Below are 21,253 nucleotides of genomic sequence, written 5' to 3' on the forward strand. Positions count from 1 at the left end.
TAAGACCTCATCTCTACAAAAAATACAAAAATTACCTGGACATGGTGGTGTGCACCTGTGTTCCCAGCTACTCAGGAGGCTGAGGTGGAAGGATCACTTGAACTCAAGAGGTTGAGGCTGCAGTGAGCCATGATCTTGCCACTGCACTCTAGTCTGGGTGACAGAGGGAGACTCTGTCTCAAAAGAAAAAAAAAAAAGAGATGACAATGCTTAACTGAAGTAGCAATATTTTAACAAGGCACTAAAAGTTCATCTGCTTAGTTCACAATATGAGTTCAATAAATGTTAGCAAGTAGGAGTAGTCATCATCATCACTGTTACTGCTGTTCTCTCGTTGAACTTAAGCACGTTTTTTGTTTTTTTGAGACAGAGTCTTGCTCTATTGCCCAGACTTGAGTGCAGTGGCATGATCTCAGCTTACTGCAACCTCTGCCTCCCAGGTTCAAGTGATTCTCCTGCCTCAGCCTCCCAAGCAGCTTGGAGCACAAACATATGCTACCACCATGCCCAGATAATTTTTTGTATTTTTGGTAGAAGAGGGGTTTCACCACGTTGGCCAGGCTGGTCTTGAATTCCTGACCTCAAGTGATCCATCTGTCTTAGCCTCCCAAAGTGATGGGATTGCAGGCATGAGCCATGGCATCCAGCCTTAAGTGTTATAATTAAGGTTTTTATAATTCAGCAAAATGGTTGGGAAATGCTATCTTAAATGAGATGCGTAAGCTGCAATCTGAACATGAGGTAAAAGGAAATTCGATCCTTAATCACTGTGCTAAATTACTTGCAAAGATGGCCACAACAATTCCTTCTATCCTTATATAGATGCCCCTCTGCAATGTGAATTTTCAACTTGTCTATTAAGATGTGGAGTTTATTTTCCCATATATTGCACTGGAGTTGGTCTTGTGACTTGCTTTGACAATAGAGTGCAGTACAAATGACACTGTGCAACTTAGGATTTTAGGTTCTGAGAGACCTTACAGCTTCGACTCATACCCTCTTGGAAAACAGATGCAATGTAAATAAATTGGGGCTACCCTACTAGAGACATATGTTCCAGCTAATAGCCACAACCAACCTCTGAACACACGAGTGAGGCTAGCTAGGCCATACAGCCATCCAGTTAAGCCATCAGATGACTGCATCCACATGAATGATCCACAGGCAAGGCCATCAGAAGAACCATCCAGCTGAACTTACCCCAAATTGCTGAATCACAAAGTTATGAGTAAGTAAATGTCTGCTATCTTAAACCAGTGAGTTTTGGAGCGGCATATTACATAGCACCAGAAATCTAATACAATAATCATTTTGAATTGTTTTTCAAAGTATTCACATTTATTAAATGAGTATCATAAGCAAGGTGTCAGGCTAGATGCAAAAAGTGAGGCAAAATGTATAAAGTGTGACCACTGCCTTCAGTAAGTTTATAATCTATATCAAGAGGTGATGAAGTGTTTAAATAAGCATCACGCAGGGCAATATAATATAAGAGCCATAGAGTAACACAACCATATTGTCATAATAACTGAAAATCAAGATAATTTCTGCTGGAGGTGATAATGGAAGAATTCATTAAGGATATAATATTAGAGCGAGGCACGGTGGCTCACACCTGTAATCCCGGTACTTTGGGAGGCTGAGGTGGGTGGATCATGAGGTCAGGAGATAGAGACAATCCTGGCTAACACAGTTAAACCCTGTCTCCACTAAAAATACAAAAAAATTAGCTGGGCATGGTGGTGTATGCCTGTAGTCCCAGCCACTCAGGAGGCTGAAGCAGGAGAAATGCTTGAATCCAGGAGGCAGAGGGTGCAGTGAGCCGATTCATGCCATGGCACCCCAGCCTGGGTAACAGAGTAAGACTCTGTCTCAAAGAAAAAAAAGATGAAAAGAATATAACATTAGAGTTAACTCTTGAAGGACTTTGACAGTGGAAGTAGGAGAGGCCATTCTAAGTGAAAGAAAAATGACAGGAGAGTAATTGTAGTCCTGGAAAAGAGCAAAGTAGGCACAGGCCAATAGTCTATGTTAACTAGATTATAGTGAAAGTGTAGAGAAAATGTCAGAGAACCATTCTTTTCTTCCTTTCTTTCTTTTTTTTTTTTTTCTTTTAAAGATGGGGTTTCACCATGATGGCCCGGCTGGTCTTGAACTCCTGACCTCAGGTGATCCACCCACTTTGGCCTCCCAAAGTGCTAGGATTACAGGCGTGAGTCACCTCACCCGGCTTGAGAACCACTCTTTATTCAAAAAGTATCTTCCTCCTGTCCAGGAGTAGTGGCTCATGCCTGTAATCCCAGCATTTTGGGAGATGAAGGTGAGTGGATCACTTGAACTCAGGAGTTCAAGACCATCCTGAGCAACGTAGTGAGACCTCATCTCTGCTAAAAAAAAAATTTTTTTTAAACGATTAGCCCAGCATGGTAGTGCATGCCTATAGTCTCAGTTACTCAGGAGGCTGAGGCAGGAGAGTGGTTTGAGCCAGGGAGATCAAGGAAGTGAGCTATGATGGCCCCCACTGTATGCCAGCTTGGGTGACAAAGTGAGACCCTATAGCAAAAACAAAAACAAAAAACCAACAAACCTCCTTGTTAGCATCATGGCAAGTAAAAAAGAAAAGAAAATAAAAATAGAAATAAACTGAACATGGTGGCTCATGTCTGCAATCCTAGCACTTTGGAAAGCTGAGATGGGAGGATTGCTTGAGGGCTGGAGTTCAAGACCGGCTTGGGCAGCATGGTGAGACAGACCTCATCTCTACAAAAGAATCTTTAAAAATAAAAAAGAAATAATTTGCCGGGCACGGTGACTCACACCTGTAATACCAGCATTTTGGGAGGCTGAGGCGAGCAGATCACGAGGTTAGGAGTTCAAGATAAGCCTGGCCAATGTGGTGAAACCCCGTCTCTACTAAAAAATACAAAAATTAGCCGGGCATGATGGTGTGCGCCTGTAGTCCCAGCTATTCGGTAGGCTGAGGCAGGAGAATTGCTGGAACCTGGGAGGCAGAGGTTGTAGTGAGCCAAGAGATGGAGCCACTGCACTCCAGCCTGGGCAACAAGGCAAGACTCCATCTAAAAAAAAAAAAAAGAAAAAGAAAAAGAATCTAAAAAATATTTAAAGAAAATAAAAAATAAACAAAAATCAAGATCACAGAAAGTGATGGAACACAGATTTGAACTCCTGGTCTGACTCCAGGACCATTTAACCATTCTACTATTGGGCTGTATCTTGGCTAAGTTAAAAAGTTAGTTACTTTCTTTATTCTTTTTTTTTGAGATGGAGTTTCGCTCGTTACCCAGGCTGGAGTACAATGGGGCGATCTCAGCTCACTGCAACCTCCGCCTCCTGGGTTCAGGCAATTCTCCTGCCTCAACCTCCTGAGTAGCTGAGATGACAGGCACGTGCCACCATGCCCAGCTAATGTTTTGTATTTTTAGTAGAGACGGGGTTTCACCATGTTGACCAGGATGGTCTCGATCTCTTAACCTCGTGATCCACCCGCCTTGGCCTCCCAAAGTGCTGGGATTACAGGCGTGAGCCACCGTGCCCAGCATGGTCTGGATCTCTTGACCTCGTGATCCACCCGCCTCAGCCTCCCAAAGTGCTGGGATTATAGGCATAAGCCACCGCGCCCGGCTTTGTTACTTTCTTGAGTGATAAAGACTAGAGGGGTGGCAGGGAAGATAGTTACTTAAGAGAAAAAAAAAAAAAAAAACTGGCACCAAACTAAATATCCATCACTAGTTGAATAGCAAAATAAGTTGTGGTAAATTCATATAATGGAATACTATGTAGCCATGAAAATGTACTACAACTACAGAAATCAACAGGGAGGAATTTCTACACTTAAATATTGAGCAGGTAGTCAGGTACAGTGGCTCATGCCTGTAATCCCAATACTTTGGGAGACCAAGACAGGAGGATTACTTGAGCTCAAGAGTTTGAGACCAACCTGGCCAACATAGTGAGACTCCATCTCTATTTTTTTAAATGAAATTTTAAAATTTTTGAGGAGGAAAGCAAACAAGGGATATTTGCAATATGATTACATTTACATAAACTCAAAGTGAGGCAAAATCATACAATACATTGTTTAGAAATACATAAATACACTGCAAACCTAAATGAGACTCGAGAATGAGTAATATAAAATTCAGAACAGTGGCTTCCTCTAGAGGAAGTGACAAGACATTGAGATTAGGGAGGAGTTCACAGAGTGCTTCAAGGAGTTGGTTACATTCATTTTTCTTTTTTCTTTTTTTGAGACGGAGTTTCGTTCTCTTTGTTGCCCAGGCTGGAATGCCATGGAGTGATCTTGGCTCACCGCAACCTCCACGTCTTGAGTTCAAGCAATTCTCCTGCCTCGGCCTCCCAAGTAGCTGGGACTACAAGTGCCTACCACCACGCCTGGCTAATTTTTGTATTTTTAGTAGAGATGGGGTTTCACCATATTGGCCAGGCTGGTCTTGAACTCCTGACATTGTGATCCACCTGCCTCGACCTCCCAAACATTCATTTTTCTTAAACGAAATGCTGCTTATTGTTTCTCTTAAATTGCACAGTTAAGTGATATACTTCCTGTTTACATAATATATGTATACACGTAATAGATTTTACACAAGTACTGTGAGGTTCGAAAGACAGAAGTCAAGTTTTCTGGTGGGAGTTCAGCAATTGAATCAGATTTTATTTTATTTATTTATTTATTTTGGACAGAGTTTTGCTCTTGTTGCCCAGGCTGGAGTGCAATGGAACAATCTCGGCTCGCTGCAACTTCTGCCTCCTGGGTTCAAGCGATTCTCCTGCCTCAGGCTCTTGAGTAGCTGGAATTACAGGTGCCCGGTACAACGTCCAGCTAAGTTTTCTTGTATTTTTGGTAGAGATGGGGTTTCACCATGTTGGCCAGGTTGGTCTTGAACACCTGACCACAGGTGATTTGACTACCTCGGCCTCCCAAAGTACTGGGATTACAGGCATGAGCCACCACACCCGGCCTAACTTTTGTATTTTTGTATTTTTAGTATAGAGGTTTTGCCATGTTGGCCAGGCTGGTCTGGAATTCCTGACTTCAGGTGATCCGCTCACCTTGGCTACCAAAGTGCTGGGATTACAAGTGTCAGCCACCGCATCCAGCAGAAAGAGGACGTTTCAGAATGAAGAACTAGCATAAGCACAGAGAAGGGGGAGCAAAGCGGGAAACAGGGAGTAGGTCATTTTTGCAATAGTCTGCAATATTTGTAAGGCATTATTGGTGGGAAATAAGTAAATTTGGCTGTGGCTCACGCCTGTAATCTCAGCACTTTGGGAGGCTCAGGCGGGCAGATTGCTTGAGCCCAGGAATTTGAGACCAGCCTGGGCAACATAGCAAGACCCTGTCTCAACAAAAAAGTAAAAAAAGTAGCTGCGAGGCTGCTTAACCCCAAGATTCTGGACAGAAAAAAAACAAAAAAGAAAAAAGAATAAAAAAAGAGAGAAAAGGAAAAAAAAAAAAGTAGCTTTGGGTGCAATGGGATGGCTCACGCCTGTAATCCCACCACTTTGGAAGGCCCAGGCAGTTGGATTGCTTAAGCCCAGGAGTTGGAGACCAGCCTGGGCAACATGGTGAAACCCTGGCTCTATAAAGAATCTAAAAATTAGTTGAGCATGGTAGCGTGTGCCTGTGGTCCCAGCTACTCCGGAGGCTGAGGGGGAAGGACCACCTGAGTCAGGAAGGTGTAGGTTGCAGTGAGCCACGTTGTTTGTGCCACTGCACTCCAGCCTGGGTGATAGAGTGAGACCCTGTCTCAAAAAATAAAAAAAATAAAGCTGTGGCAGAATGCGGAGATTCTTGGAAGCTAGAAGCTCTCATGGGGCATTTGTAAATCTCATACTACAAATAAGTCTTTGTATCAGTTAGGCTTCCTTAGTTTTAGGAAACAATAAATAATTATAGCTAACTTAAGTGAAAAGAGAAAGAGAAGAGAAAAAAGATGTGGAGACAGAGAGAGAGAGGAAAAGACAAAAGGAGGGGAGAGGAAAAGGAGAGAGAAGAGAGAAATAGATTGATTAGTGTATTGGTTACATAACCAAGTGACCAGTCAGGAACCCAGCAGCTCTGGGGTGCTCAATGTGATGCATTCATCAACCCACTCTTAAGAGCACTTGATTCCAGCTACCTTTTTATTCAGTGTGTCTCCAGCTAAGATTCTACGTCCCCGGAGAGTCTGACTGACCTAGTGTTTGTTTCCACCTTTGTGGCCTGGGTTCTGTGCTTGCAGCTCATTAGAATACAGGGAGCAAAGACAAGCAGGTAGTTTCCCAAAGGAAGGGATGCTGAGTACATTTAAAAAAAAAAAGTGTGGATTTTTCAGTAAATTATGGGATGGTTACTACGTAAAACCTAAGATTTCCCTTATTCAAATAAATTACCTTTCAGATTAGACATCTAAACACGCACTAATTTAGTTAAACCCCTGGGTTCGTTGATATGATCACAAGGAGCTAACATTTTCGTTGTTGTTTGCAGTAATCTGAAATTTCTCTCTTCACAATTGCTTTCCTCTCGAATAATTCCCATTTTTCAAAAAAAAATTTTTTTTTTTTTGAGACGAAGTTTCACTCTCGTTGCCCAGGCTGGAGTGCAGTGGCGCGATCTCGGCTCACCGCAACCTCCGCCTCCTGGGTTCAGGCAATTCTCCTGCCTCAGCCTCCTGAGTAGCTGGGATTACAGGCATGCGCCACCATGCCCAGCTGATTTTTTGTATTTTTAGTAGAGACGGGGTTTCACTATGTTGACTAGGATGGTCTCGATCTTTTGACCTCGTGATCCACCCGCCTGGGCCTTCCAAAGTGCTGGGATTACAGGCGTGAGCCACCGCGCCCGGCCCATTTTTCAAAATTTTATTTTATTTTTTCTGGAGACCGAGTCTCGTGTCGTCCAGGCGCGATCTCAGCCAACTTGCAGCCTCCGCCTCCCGAGTTCAAGCTATTCCCCTGCCTCAGTCTCCCAAGTAGCTGAGACTACAGGAGCGAGCCCTCCATCACGCCTGGCTAATTTAATTCCCAGATTGATACTCATTGGTTCTGAGATGGGTCAATTATCATTCGGAGAAGACTTATGTCGACTGGCAGAAAAAGATGAAAGAAATATAAGAAAACGGTGCCACTGAGAGAGGAGCCCTGCGAACCAGCAGAGCAATCCCAAGCCGCAATTCCCCCTTCGGTGGATCGATTACCAAGGCTTCCTGGCAGTAGCTCTCCGGGGCTGCCGACGTGAGCTGAACTGCACATTGGGAACTGTAGTCGAGCGGGGAAGGACGAGGGGCAGGCACCGCACACGCGTACAGGAGCCCAGGTCAACAAAGACGCGCCGTGCGCGCGCGCGCCGGGGAAAAACACGGGAAGACGGACGTGCGCGTGCGCAGCCGCCGCTGGAAGCCACCAGGCGGCGGAGAGGACAGCGGCAAGGAGGGAGGGGCCCAATCCACCGACTGCAGGAGGAGAAGGGGTTGTGCTCCTGGCCGAGGAAGGAGAAAGGGGCGGGGCCGGCGGGCAGCGCGCGGCTGTGCAGAGCTCCTGAGGCCGGCGGGCAGGCGGGGGTCTGTGGCCCTAGCCGTTGCAGTGGCCGCCGCCGTCACTTGGTCCCCGTCGGTCTGCGGGAGGCGGGTTATGGCGGCGGCGGCAGTGAGAGCTGTGAATGAATTCTCCGGGTGGACGAGGAAAGAAGAAAGGCTCCGGCGGCGCCAGCAGCCCGGTGCCTCCCAGGCCTCCGCCCCCCTGCCTGGCCCCCGCCCCTCCCGCCGCCGGGCGGGCCCCTCCGCCCGAGTCGCCGCATAAGCGGAACCTGTACTACTTCTCCTACCCGCTGTTCGTAGGCTTCGCGCTGCTGCGCTTGGTCGCCTTCCACCTGGGGCTCCTCTTCCTGTGGCTCTGCCAGCGCTTCTCCCGCGCCCTCATGGCAGCCAAGAGGAGCTCCGGGGCCGCACCAGCACCGGCCTCGGCCTCGCCACCGGCGCCTGTGCCGGGCGGCGAGGCCGAGCGCGTCCGAGTCTTCCACAAACAGGCCTTCGAGTACATCTCCATTGCCCTGCGCATCGATGAGGACGAGAAAGGTAACTAGGGGGCTGGGGGAGGGAGCGGCGGCGCAGGGAAGAAGGCGGTGGGGTCGCCGTGGGAGGGCAACACCTGCGTCCCTGTCCTGCGGGAGGGGATGGTGCACCCCCGGAATTGATCTGCCCCGGGAGACTGCATCCCCATAGATCAGAGCCTCATCTAGTATTCTCAGTCAAAACCTCTCCCCTTTCAGGGCGCACTAGCCGTCGACTTTGTTTCAGACACCAGCCTTCCCCCACACTTCTGCATGACCCAAGTCACTGTGAGACACCCAGACATGGTGATGACAGTGACAGTTGTCCTAGAGTGACCACACCGATCCTTTCTTAGCACTGTAAAGAGTGTGAGGCTTCCTCTGAGCCAAGGTTTCCAAAAGGTTTTGATTGTGAAGAAGCAGTGCCTTGTTAACTGGCTTTCAATGAAAGCAGGGTACTATAGTGTCAGAAAGAAAGAACAAATGGTGACAGTTTTGAAAGGAATAGCTGCATATGACTGCAGTTGAATTTGTATCATTTTTATCAAGATAATTATTTTATCTGTACAGTGATTCCTGAATGCTTTTCAGTGTAGTTACATTTAGCATAAAACTTTTCCCCCTGGTTGCTTTGATTTTAATTAAAGCAGTTTTCAAAGATAGCCTTTAATTTCCAAGTTGAAATGTTTAATGAATGAATTGCATAAATGTAAACATATCACTTTACAATAAAACCTAAAACATATGTTTCTGAATGAGAGCAAGGATACTACATCCTTAGGGTTTCTTTCTTTTTTTTTTTTAAGACAGAGTTTCACTCTTATCCAGGCCGGAGTGCAATAGCGAGACCTTGGCTCACTGCAACTTCCGCCGCCTGGGTTCAAACGATTCTCCTGCCTCAGCCTCCTGAGTAGCTGGGATTACAGGCATCCGCTACCACGCCCGGCTAATTTTATATTTTTAGTAGAGACGGGGTTTCCCCATGTTGGTCAGGCTGGTCTCCAACTCCTGACTTCAGGTGATCCACCCGCCTTGGCCTCCCAAAGTGCTGGGATTGCAGGCGCACCCGGCCTCATGTTTCTTTTAAGCTAACATTTTTTAGTATATGTGCCAGGCATTGTGCTATTAGCTTTGTATGTGTTATCTTTTTTTTTTTTTTTTGAGACGGAGTTTCACTCTTGTTACCCAGGCTGGAGTGCAATGGCGCGATCTCGGCTCACCGCAACCTCGGCTCACCGCAACCTCCGCCTCCTGGGTTCAGGCAATTCTCCTGCCTCAGCCTCCTGAGTAGCTGGGATTACAGGCACGTGCCACCATGCCCAGCTAATGTTTTTGTATTTTTAGTAGAGACGGGGTTTCACCATGTTGACCAGAATGGTCTCGATCTCTTGATCTCGTGATCCACCCGCCTCGGCCTCCCAAAAGTGCTGGGATTACAGGCTTGAGCCACCGCGCCTGGCCTGTGTTATCTTTTTTTTTTAAAAAATAGGAACTATCCCAGACCATGAAAAGTTATTTAATCCTCACAGTAATGCTGTGAGATGAAGGTATTATGGGTATCAGCATTTTAGAGGTGAAGAAAATGAGGCTCAAAAGGTAAAGCAGGTCATTCCAAACCTATGCTAATAGTTAATGAAAAATTTTTTATGGAAAATAAGTGAAATAAGGAGAAGTCTCACTTTTACAATTCCCTCCTTTTATCCTTATTTCCGGTATGCTGAGAGCTTGCTTCTCCCTCTGCCTAAGAAACCCACTTTTCTCTCACACCTCAATTAGATGCTCACTTGCATTGTCCATTAATGAAAACGAGAAATCTGCACTTCATTCATAGTCTCTCTCTCTACTACCAACATCAAAAACTGTTCTAGAATTTCAGTCTTGTTGAAACCTATTTTCTTTGTGGGGCCCGGGAGTGGGAAGTAGGATATAGCGAAAGAAGCATGTATTCATGGTTTTGGACAGAGGTCAAGGAGGGAGATAACTTTTAAGAATACTATGTGTTTGTGGAAGGAAATTTTTTATTAACTGCTCCATTCTTTTTTTTTTTTTCCTGAGACACAGTTTCACTCTGTCACCCAGGCTGGAGTGCAGTGGTGTGATCTCAGCTTACTGCAACCTCCGTCTCCCAGATACAAGCAATTCTCCTGCCTCAGTCTCCCAAGTAGCTGGAACTATAGGTGCGCCCCACCACGGCTGGCTAATTTTTTGTATTTTTAGTAGAGATGGGGTTTTACCATGTTGGTCAGACTGGTCACAAACTCCTGACCTCAAGTGATTTGCCTGCCCTGACCTCCCAAAGTGCTCAGATTACGGGTGTGAGCCACCGAGTCCGGCCAGCAAGCTCCATTCTTTATCACCTCTTAGGAACATCCAGGATCCTTTGGAGAGAATGAAAATGGTTGTGATGCTACTGCTGGCTTTAAATAAATAAAAGTCATTGTTTCAACAATGTATAAAAATTAAAAAAAAAAAGAAAATGGTTGTGACGTTTTAGAATAGAGGAGCATGTTTAAGAGTAGATCATTTTTTGGGCCCGGCAAGGTGGTTCACACCTATAATCCCACCACTTCGGGTAACAGATCAAAACTCTGTCTCAAAAAAAAAAAAAAGAAAATAGTAGATCACTTTTTACTGGGCACCATGGCTCACACCTGTAACTCTAACACTTTGGGAGGCTGAGGTGGGTGGATCGTTTGAGCCGATGAGTTGGGAGTCCAGCCTGGGCAACATAGTGAAACCCTGTCTCTATGAAAAACACAAAAATTAGCTGGGCTCAGTGGCGATGCCTTTAGTCCCAGCTACTTGGGGGGCTGAGGTAGGAGTATCACTTGAGCGCGGGTTGTTCAGGCTGCAGTGAGCTGAGATCACGCAATTGCACTCCCGACTGGGTGACAGGAGTGAGACCCTGTCTCTTAAGATTGTTTTAGTTGTTGTATTTAGGAAGAGAATGTCAGAACATGCAAGGAAATTTTATTTATTTATTTGTTTGTTTGTTTATTTATTTTGAGACGGAGCCTTGCTCTGTTGTCCAGGCTGGAGTGCAGTGGGATGATCTCGGCTCACCACAAGCTCTGCCTCCCAGGTTCAAGTGATTCTCCTGCCTCGGCCTCCCTAATAGCTGGGACTATAGGTACTCACCACCGTGCCTGGCTAATTTTTGTATTTTTTGTAGAGAGGGTGTTTCACAGTGTTGGCCAGGCTGGTCTCAAACTCCTGACCTTGTGATTCGCCTGCCTCAGTCTCCTGAAGTGCTGGGATTACAGGCGTGAATGACCGTGCCCGACCTATTTGTTTATTTATTTATGAGACAGTCACACTCCATTGCCCAGGCTGGAGTGCAGTGGCATGATCTTGGCTCACTGCAACCTCCACCTCCCATATTCAAGGGATTCTCCTACCTCAGCCTCCTGAGCAGCTGGGATTACAGGCATATGCCACCACGCTCGGCTAATTTTTGTATTTTTGGTAGAGACGGGGTTCCACCAAGTTGGCCAGGCTGGTCTCAATCTCCTGACCTCAAGTGAACCGCCTGCCTTAGCCTCCCAAAGTGCAGGGATTACAGGTGTGAGCCACTGTGTCTGGCCAGAAGGAAATTTTAGTTAACACTGTTAGGTGACGAGAGTTGGGAAGTAGGATAAAAGGAGAGATTAAGGAAAACCTAGGTATGAAAAATAAAAGACCCTCAGCTCTTAGATTTGAAGAAATAGCAGTTCCATGTAAGGAATAAACGAAATAGAATTCAGACCTCAGGTCTCAAGCTGGTGACTTAAATCTTTGAGTATCACATATATGAATATATCTATTAAACTTAAATCCTCTTAAGCATTTTTATTTTTCTCTGAGAACATACTTAATCTAAAAAAATTTTATTTTTCAGTTGGATACATTAAATATGTAAAAAAATTTATTTTATCTATTTTAGAGACAGGGGCTCATTCTCTTACCCAAGCTGGAGTGGAAAATGATCATAGCTCACTGCTAGATGCTAGACTCAAGTGATCCTCTTTTTTTTTTTTTTTTTTTTTTTTGGCTAGAGGTTGGATCTTGTTATGTTGTCCAGGCTGGAGAAATTTCAACAATATTTTCAGTGATCTGTGTGCTGCATATTTCATACTCTTTCTACTGATAATGTTTCTGTTCACAACTTTAAAAAATTTATATTTTGGGCCGGGCGCGGTGGCTCAAGCCTGTAATCCCAGCACTTTGGGAGGCCGAGGCGGGTGGATCACGAGGTCAAGAGATCGAGACCTTCCTGGTCAACATGGTGAAACCCCGTCTCTACCAAAAATACAAAAAATTAGCTGGGCATGGTGGTGCGTGCCTGTAATCCCAGCTACTCAGGAGGCTGAGGCAGGAGAATTGCCTGAACCCAGGAGGCGGAGGTTGCGGTGAGCCGAGATCGCGCCATTGCACTCCAGCCTGGGTAAAAAAAGAGAAAAACCGTCTCAACAAAAAAACACTTTAAAAATCAAAATTTTATATTTTGATTATTAAAGTGGACACCAGAATGGGCTATTGACAACTCTGTAGTTTGATTTGAGTTCAACAACTGATGCCGTCATATGCCAAATTAAATTAGTTCAGACTGAAACAGATTAGTTACAGATTCATTTTCCTTTAAACATGAAGTAAAACTGTCCAAGTGTGGTGGCTCACATCTGTAATCCCAACACTTTGGGAGGCCGAGGCGGGCAGATCATGAGATCAGGAGATCGAGACCATCCTGGCCAACATAGTGAAACCCTGTCTCTACTAAAAATACAAAAATTAGCCAGGAGTGGTGGCATGTGCCTCTAGTCGCAGCTCTTTGGGAGGCTGAGGCAGGAGAATTGCTGGAACACGGAAGAAGGAGGTTGCAGTGAGCCGAGATCACGCCACTGCACTCCAGCCGGATGACAGAGTGAGACTTCTTCTCAGAAAAAAAAAAAAAGTAAAACTTCAGCTGGATGTGGTGGCAGGCACTTATAATTTCAGCTACTCCGGAGGGTAAGGCAGGAGAATTGCTTGAACTCAGGAGGTGGAGTTTGCAGTGAGCTGAGATCTTGCCATTGCACTCCCGCCTGGGTAACAAGAGTGAGACTCCATCTAAAAAAAAAGGCTGGGCTCAATGTCTCAAGCAAGGTGCCTTGGCTCATGCCTGTAATCCTAATACTTTGGGAGGCCGGGGTGTGAGGAGTTCGAGACCAGCCTGGCCAACATATTAGTGAAACCCCGTCTCTACTAAAAGTGCAAAAATTAGTTGGGCATAGTGGCGCACGTCTGTAGTCCCAGGTACTTGGGACAGTGAGGCAGGTTAATCGCTTGAACCCGGGAAGCGGAGATTGCAGTGAGCCAAGATCGTACCACTGCACTCCAGCCTAGGTGACAGAGTGAGACTCAACCTCTCAAAAAAAAAAAAAAAAAAAAAGAAGTAAAACTGAGTTTATATTGTTATATTGTTATGGTTCTTTTCTATCTTATATTTTTTCTTTAAGAGAGTTAACATTTTTATACTTTAGCCTCTTAATCCAGTGGTTGAAAGAGAGTGCACATTGGAAGTCTGCCTCTTGGCCATCCTTGACAACACAAACCTTAGTTCCAAGAGAATTTAATTCTTCCTTTTTCTCACTGCTTCAAAATATATATGATCAAATAGAAAGGAGTTGAACAGCAGTCTCTTCAAAGGTTTCCTAACTCTGTGGTTAACTATTAAGGGGCTGGTAATGTCATGCACTGCCATTCCCTTGACAGTGTGACTTATCTTCTAATTTAACTGAAAGCCACTTTATTTGATTCAGTGAAATGGCCTATTTCAAACTGTAGTGGTGTTAATTGAAACATTTGGTACCTTGAAATGACAGATGCCAAATTAAATCTCATTTTAATGGTTTGTAAATGTGGTTTATATGGTGACTATGTTTATTCTGAATTTTATTCTTTTTTTTGACACAGAGTCTTGCTCTGTCTCAAAGGCTTGAGTGCAGTGGTGCAGTCTTGGCTCACTGCAACCTCTGCTTTCCAGATTCAAGCAGTTCCCCTGAGTAACTGGGATTACAGGCACGTGCCACCACGCCCGGCTGATTTTTGTATTTTTAGTAGAGATGGGATTTCACCATGTTGGTCAAGCTAGTCTCTAACTCCTGACCTCCTGATCTACCGGCCTCAGCCTCCCAAAGTGCTGGGATTACAGGCATAAGCCATTGCAGTTGGCCTCTGAATTCTATTCCTTTTTTTTTTTTTTAGATGGGGTTTCACCATGTTGGCCAGGCTGGTCTCAAACGCCTGACCTCAGGTGATCCTCCCACCTTGGCCTCCCAAAGTGCTAGGATTACAGGCATGAGCCAGCACACCCAGCCTAAATTTTATTCTTATGGCATACTCAGTTTTTTTTTTTTTTTTTTTTTTTTGAGACGGAGTCTCGCTCTGTTGCTCAGGCTGGAGTGCAGTGGCGCAGTCTTGGCTCACTGCAACCTCTGGGTTCAAGCAGTTCTCCTGCCTCAGTCTACCGAGTAGCTGGGACTGCAGGCACATACCACGACGCCTGGCTAATTTTTTTGTATTTTTAGGAGAGATGGGGTTTCACCATGGTGGTCAAGCTGATCTCAAACTCCTGACCTCAAGTGATCTGCCTGCCTCAGCCTCCCAAAGTGCTGAAGTTATAGGCATGACCCAATGCACCCAGCCCATACTCAGATTTGACACTGACTTTTCATAAAGGCCTTCCTTAATTTGTCTGAAACGAAGCTATTTCAAAAGAGAGAAATAGCATGGGAAATTCTATTGACTTAATATAAGGATATGTGAGGTCTATTTATTAAAGCAAATATTTATTGAATACCAGCTAATTTGTACAGCTCTGCATTTGAGATGGTATTTGAGAAAAATTTACTTCCTCTCCAGTGAGATGTGTTAAAACATTTGTTATGTGATTAACATATATGTGTATGTATGTATATATGTACATACACATTTTGAGACAGGGTCTTACTCTGTTGTTCAGGCTATAGTGCAGTGGCACAATCTCAGCTCACTGCAGCTTCAGCCTCCCAGGCTCAAGTGATTCACCGGCCTCAGCCTCCCAATTAGCCGGGTCTACAGACGCATGCCACCATGCTTGGCTAATTTTTAAGTTTTTTGTAGAAATGGGGATCTTGTCATGTTGACTAAGTTGGTAAATATTTTCTATAATTGTTGAACTTCCTTGGAAGACTGAAAACCTATAACATCCATTTTATGTGAGGAGAAGCTAAAATTTAAGGAGTAAACTCACAGTAGCAGAACCAAAAATAGAATTTAGTTGAACAGACTGAAAATATTGTACTTGTTACTTAATACTACAGATTTTTATGTTGTAATGCTGGTAATAGGCTCCTTGGAATACTTGGAGGAAAAGAGAAGGTTGTAATAGTGGTTCTTTGAATTAACCAGAACATGACGTAACATGTTCTGCAGGGCTCCTGTGGGAAGACAAGCCTGAGATCTCCTGGGTAATACAGTGGTGGAGGTTCTATAGGTGTGGTTCAGTTTCTCAATTATGTAGGACTAAACAGAAAGGGCCTAGTATGTTATACGAATGAGAGATCCAGTTTGTCAGGATATTGTCGGGCTAAAGGGTCAGGCATCGAAGGCAGAAATTGTCTAAATAAAAATATTTTTCTATTTATTTATATTTTGAAGCTGTATGTATATATCCATGTGTGTGTTTAAAATAGTTTTGTCAATGAAAAGAGTCAAACGCTGTAAAATATTTGAAGAGATTTATTCTGAGCCAAGTATGAGTGACCAGTGGCCCATGACAAAGCCCCAGTAGATACTGAGAACGTGTGTCCAAGGTGGTCAGGCTATAGCTTGATTTTGTACACTTTGGGGGGCCGTAGACATCAATTAAACATGTAAGATGTACATTGGTTCCATCAGGAAAGGTGGGAAAACTGGAAGTTGGGGAGGCTTCCAGGTCATAGGCAGATTCAAAGATTTTCTGATTGGCAATTTGTTGGAAAAACTTATCTAAAGTCCTGGAATCCATAGTAGGGAGTGTCTGGGTTCAAATAATGGATTGTGGAGACCAAGTTTCTTATACAGATGAAAGCTGCAGGTAGCGGGCTTCAGAGAGAATACATGTTTCTTTTTATTTATTTATTTATTTTTTATTGCATTTTAGGTTTTGGGGTACATGTGAAGAACATGCAAGATTGTTGCATAGGTACACACATGGCAGTGTGATTTGCTGCCTTTCTCCCCATCACCTATATCTGGCATTTCTCCCCATGCTATCTCTCCCCAACTCCCCACCCCCCGCTGTCCCTCCCCTATTTCCCACCTGACAGACCCCAGTGTGTGATGCTCCCCCCACCCTGTGTCCATGTGTTCTCCTTGTTCAACACCTACCTATGAGTGAGAACATGTGGTGTTTGATTTTCTGTTCTTGTATCAGTTTGCTGAGAATGATGGTTTCCAGATTTCATCCATGTCCCTACAAAGGACACAAACTCATTGTTTTTGATGGCTGCATAATATTCCATGGTGTATATGTGCCACATTTTCCCTGTCCAGTCAGTCATCGATGGGCATTTTGGTTGATTCCAGGTCTTTGGTATTATAAACAGTGCTGCAGTGAATGTTTGTGTGCATGTGTCCTTATAGTAGAACGATTTATAGTCCTTTGTATATATCCCAGTAATGCGATTGCTGGGTCAAATGGAATTTCTATGTCTAGGTCCTTGAGGAATCGCCACACTGTCTTCCACAATGGTTGAACTAATTTACACTTCCACCAACAGTGTAAAAGTGTTCCTATTTCTCCACATCCTCTCCAGCATCTGTTGTCTCCAGATTTTTTAATGATCGCCTTTCTAACTGGCATGAGATAGTATCTCAATGTAGTTTTGATTTGCATTTCTCTAATGACCAGTGATGATGAGCATTTTTTTCATATGTTTGTTGGCATCATGTATGTCTTTTTTTGTAAAGTGTCTGCTCATATCCTTCACCCACTTTTGAATGGGCTTGTTTGTTTTTTTTTCTTGTAAATCTGTTTTAGTTCTTTGTAGATTCTGGATATCAGCCCTTTGTCAGATGAGTAGACTGCAAGAATTTTTTCCCATTCTGTTCGTTGCCAATTCACTCTAATGACTGTTTCTTTTGCTGTGCAGACGCTGTGGAGTTTGATTAGGTCCTATTTGTCTATTTTGGGTTTTGTTGCCAATGCTTTTGGTGTTTTGGTCATGAAGTCCTTGCCTATGCCTATGTCCTGAATGGTTTTGCCTAGGTTTTCTTCTAGAGTTTTTATGGTGTTAGGTCTTATGTTTAAGTCTTTAATCCATCTGGAGTTAATTTTAGTGTAGGGTGTCAGGAAGGGGTTCAGTTTCTGCTTTCTGCATGTGGCTAGCCAGTTTTCCCAACACCATTTATTAAACAGGGACTCCTTTCCCCATTGCTTGTTTTTGTCAGGTTTGTCAAAGATCGGTTGGTTGTAGATGTGTGGTGTTGCCTCCGAGGCCTCTGTTCTGTTCCATTGGTCTATATCTCTGTTTTGGTACCAGTACCATGCTGTTTTGATTATTGTAGCCTTGTAGTATAGTTTGAAGTCCAGTAGTGTGATGCTTCCCGCTTCTTTTTGCTTAGAATTGACTTGGCTATGCAGGCTCTCTTTTGGTTCCATACGAAGTTTAAGGTGGTTTTTTCCAGTTCTGTGAAGAGGTCGTTGGTGGCTTGATGGGGATAGCATTGAATCTGTAAATTACTTTGGGCAGTGTGGCCATTTTCACGATATTGATTCTTCCTAACCATGAACAGGGAATGTTTCTCCATCTGTTTGTGTCCTCTCTTATTTTGTTGAGCAGTGGTTTGTAGTTCTCCTTGAAGAAGTCCTTTGCATTCCTTGTTAGTTGTATTCCTAGGTATTTTATTCTCTTTGTAGCAATTGTGAATGGCAGTTCATTCTTGATTTGGCTCTGTTTAAATCTGTTATTGGTGTATAGGAATGCTTGTGATTTTTGCACATTGATTTTGTATCCTGAGACTTAGCTGAAGTTGCTTATCAGTTTCAGGAGATTTTGGGCTGAGATGATGGGGTCTTCTAGATATACAGTCATGTTGTCCCCAAATAGAGACAATTTGACTTCCTCCTTTCCTATTTGAATACCCTTTATTTCTTTTTCTTGCCTGATTGCTCTGTCTAGAACTTCCAATACTGTATTGAATAGGAGTGGTGAGAGAGGGCATCCTTGTCTAGTGCCAGGTTTCAAAGGGAATGCTTTCAGTTTTTGCCCATTCAGTATGATGTTGGCTGTTGGTTTGTCGTAAATAGCTTTTATTATTTTGAGATACGTTCCATCAATACCTAGTTTATTGAGGGTTTTTAGCATAAAGCGCTGTTGAATTTTGTCAAAGGCCTTCTCTGCATCAATTGAGATAATCATGTGGTTTTTGTCTTTGGTTCTGTTTCTATGGTGAATTACGTTTATAGACTTGCGTATGTTGAACCTGCCTTGCATCCCCGGGATGAAGCCTACTTGATCATGGTGGATAAGCTTTTTGATGTGCTGTTGCATTTGGTTTGCCAGTATTTTATTGAAGATTTTTGCATCTGTGTTCACCATGGATATTGGCCTGAAGTTTTCTTTTCTTGCTGAGTCTCTGCCGGGTTTTGGTATCAGGATGATGTTGGTCCCATAAAATGATTTGGGAAGGATTCCCTCTTTTTGTATTGTTTGGAATAGTTTCAGAAGGAATGGTACCAGCTCCTCTTTGTATGTCTGGTAGAATTCGGCTGTGAACCCGTCTGGACCTGGGCTTTTTTTGAGTGGTAGGCTCTTAATTGCTGCCTCAACTTCAGCCCTTGTTATTGGTCTATTCAGGGTTTCGATTTCTTCCTTGTTTAGGCTTAAACAAGGGAGGAGGCAAGTGTCCAGGAATTTATCCATTTCTTCCAGGTTTACTAGTTTATGTGCATAGAGTTATTTGTAATAATATCTGATGATGGTTTGTATTTCTGTGGAATCTCTGGTGATATCCCCTTTATTGCTTTTTATTGCATCTGTTTGATTATTCTCTCTCTTCTTTTTTATTAATCTGGCTAGCAAATACATGTTTCTTATGAGACTTTAAAAGGTGGCAAACTCTTAGTTAATTTTCTCCTGGATCAGGGAAAAGACTTGGAAAGGGAAAGTGATTCTCTACAGAATGTAAATTTTCCCAGCAAGAGACAGCTTTGCAGGGCCATTTCAGAATATGTCAAGGAAATATAGGGTAAAATACTTAAATTTCTTCCATGGCCTGCTATCTGACATGTGATGCTGTACTAGAGTCAGGCTGGGAATTTGGTGTGCGATTGCTGCAGAATATCTTAATGTCTCTGTTTTAATGTTAACGCTGATCAGTTGTCCCTGAATTCCAAAGAGAAGAGGGTATAATGAGTCATGTCCAACCCCTACCTTCTCATCATGGCCTGAACTAGTTTTTTAGGTTAACTTAGGAATGCCCCTGGTGAGGGAAGGGTCCATCTGTTGGTTGGGAGTCTTAGAATTTTATTTTTGGTTTACAGGTTTGTAAAAACTTAATGAAAATGGTCATATTTCATAATTCTGTATAATTTGATATTGTACTTTATTTAAAACTCACGTACAAAATGCCTGTCCATATCCGTTTTCAGAAGATGAGGATGGAAGTTAGAAATCAGATTGAAGATGAGGATGGAAGTTAGAAATCAGTTAGAAATGTCAGATTTGGTAATTTTCTTATCCTGCTGAAAACCTCTATACACCTATAATTTTGAAAGGATTAATTTCAGACTTGCTGTCTTTGGGCCTAATGATTCTACTTTAAAGTTTCCCTGATTAAACTAGGTAATAAGTCTGACAAATGGACATTCAGATGATATCATACTTTTCTAAAAGATAACATTGCTTTTGATTAAATATGCAATAAACATTTCATATTTTTTCTCAAGAATATTTCCTGGCATCTGCACTAAAGAGACAAAAAGGCAGCCACTGTTAAGGACTTTATCCCTTGTTCTGTTTTTAGCTGATTTGTTGTTGTTGTATTTTTCCTAATGTTGAATACAGTTAAACCATATTAAACCGGATTCCCAATATTGTTAGTTTCCCTGATGACAATTAAGGATAATCAGTAAATGGATATTGAATCTTTTTTTTTTTTTTTTTTTTTTTAAGTGGTGATGGCGTTTTGCTATGTTGGCCAGGCTGGTCTCGAACTCCTGGCCTCAAGTGATCTGCCTGCCTTGGCCTCTCAAAGTGTTGGGATTACAGGAGTGAGGCACTGCACCTGGCTGGATATTGAATTATTGAAGGACATTCCCTAACCCTTCCTGCCTCTTTTCCACTGTCTTACTCCCTTTGTTCCACCCAGTAGTAGTTGGGTTTTTGACATCTGGCAAAGTATAGATTGTCTACTCTTCTGTATTAGTTTTCTTCACTTTTTTTTAAAAGAATATTTTTTAAGCAAGATAGAGACAGAGTCTTGCTCTGTTGCTCAGGTTGGTCATGAGCTCCTGAGCTCAAGCGCTCCTCCTGCCTCACTTCCCAGAGTGCTGGGATTACAGGCATGAGCCACCGTGCGTGGCCAGCTTTCTTCAGTCTTGACTTACAGTAGTTCTGCCCAGCCAGTGAAACTGTTAATATTCTGATGTAGCCTTTTTTCTCTTGTTTGTAAATTATTTACCATCGCTGATCCTAGGCATCCTATACAATAAAACGTCTTTGAGCACAGTCACATCTCAGCAGTTCATTCTGGTTAATAAGGAAAGAAAAATGTCAAAATCTATTATTTTCTCAGAGGCTATTAAATGTTTTACAGCTGTAAAAATACACTGTAGATATGCTATACTTACTTACATTACTTTTCTGCTCTTCTGTAGAGTGAATGCCCTCCAGTCAACAATTTCTAGAAACAAACCTATCTGTGGTTGAGCAAGTGAAGTTTATTACTCACTGTAGCCAGGGAGAACACATATATTTAATAACTATGGTGCATCTTAGTAAAAGGTGTTAGAAAGATCTTACAGGATTTGGGCTCATATTTGGTGATTTTAAGGAGGGTTTGAGAAAACAAGGTTTCACTCTGAATTGGATGCTACCAGGAGCTGGGAATAATTCTATGAATAAATATTATAAAACCTATCTAGAAGAAGAGAAGACTAGAGTGAGGTCTAAAGCTGTAGTAGTTAAAAAGCAGGGGTTG

The 21,253-nt window shown here is 43.3% G+C and overlaps 1 protein-coding gene across 1 annotated transcript in view; it reads left to right on the forward strand.

The window, feature by feature from the left end:
• The first annotated feature begins 7,400 nt into the window (after positions 1-7,400).
• SPAST (spastin) overlaps positions 7,401-21,253 on the forward strand; it is a 79,665-nt gene continuing 65,812 nt past the window's right edge. Inside the window, exon 1 of the mRNA XM_032301238.1 lies at positions 7,401-8,096. Coding sequence (XP_032157129.1) covers positions 7,682-8,096 — 415 coding nt within the window. The 5' untranslated portion in view covers positions 7,401-7,681. The remainder of the gene's footprint in view (positions 8,097-21,253) is intronic.

Source organism: Sapajus apella, unplaced genomic scaffold, assembly GCF_009761245.1.
Source record: "Sapajus apella isolate SASKATOON/1434 unplaced genomic scaffold, GSC_monkey_1.0 scaffold44, whole genome shotgun sequence".
Lineage (NCBI taxonomy): Eukaryota > Metazoa > Chordata > Mammalia > Primates > Cebidae > Sapajus > Sapajus apella.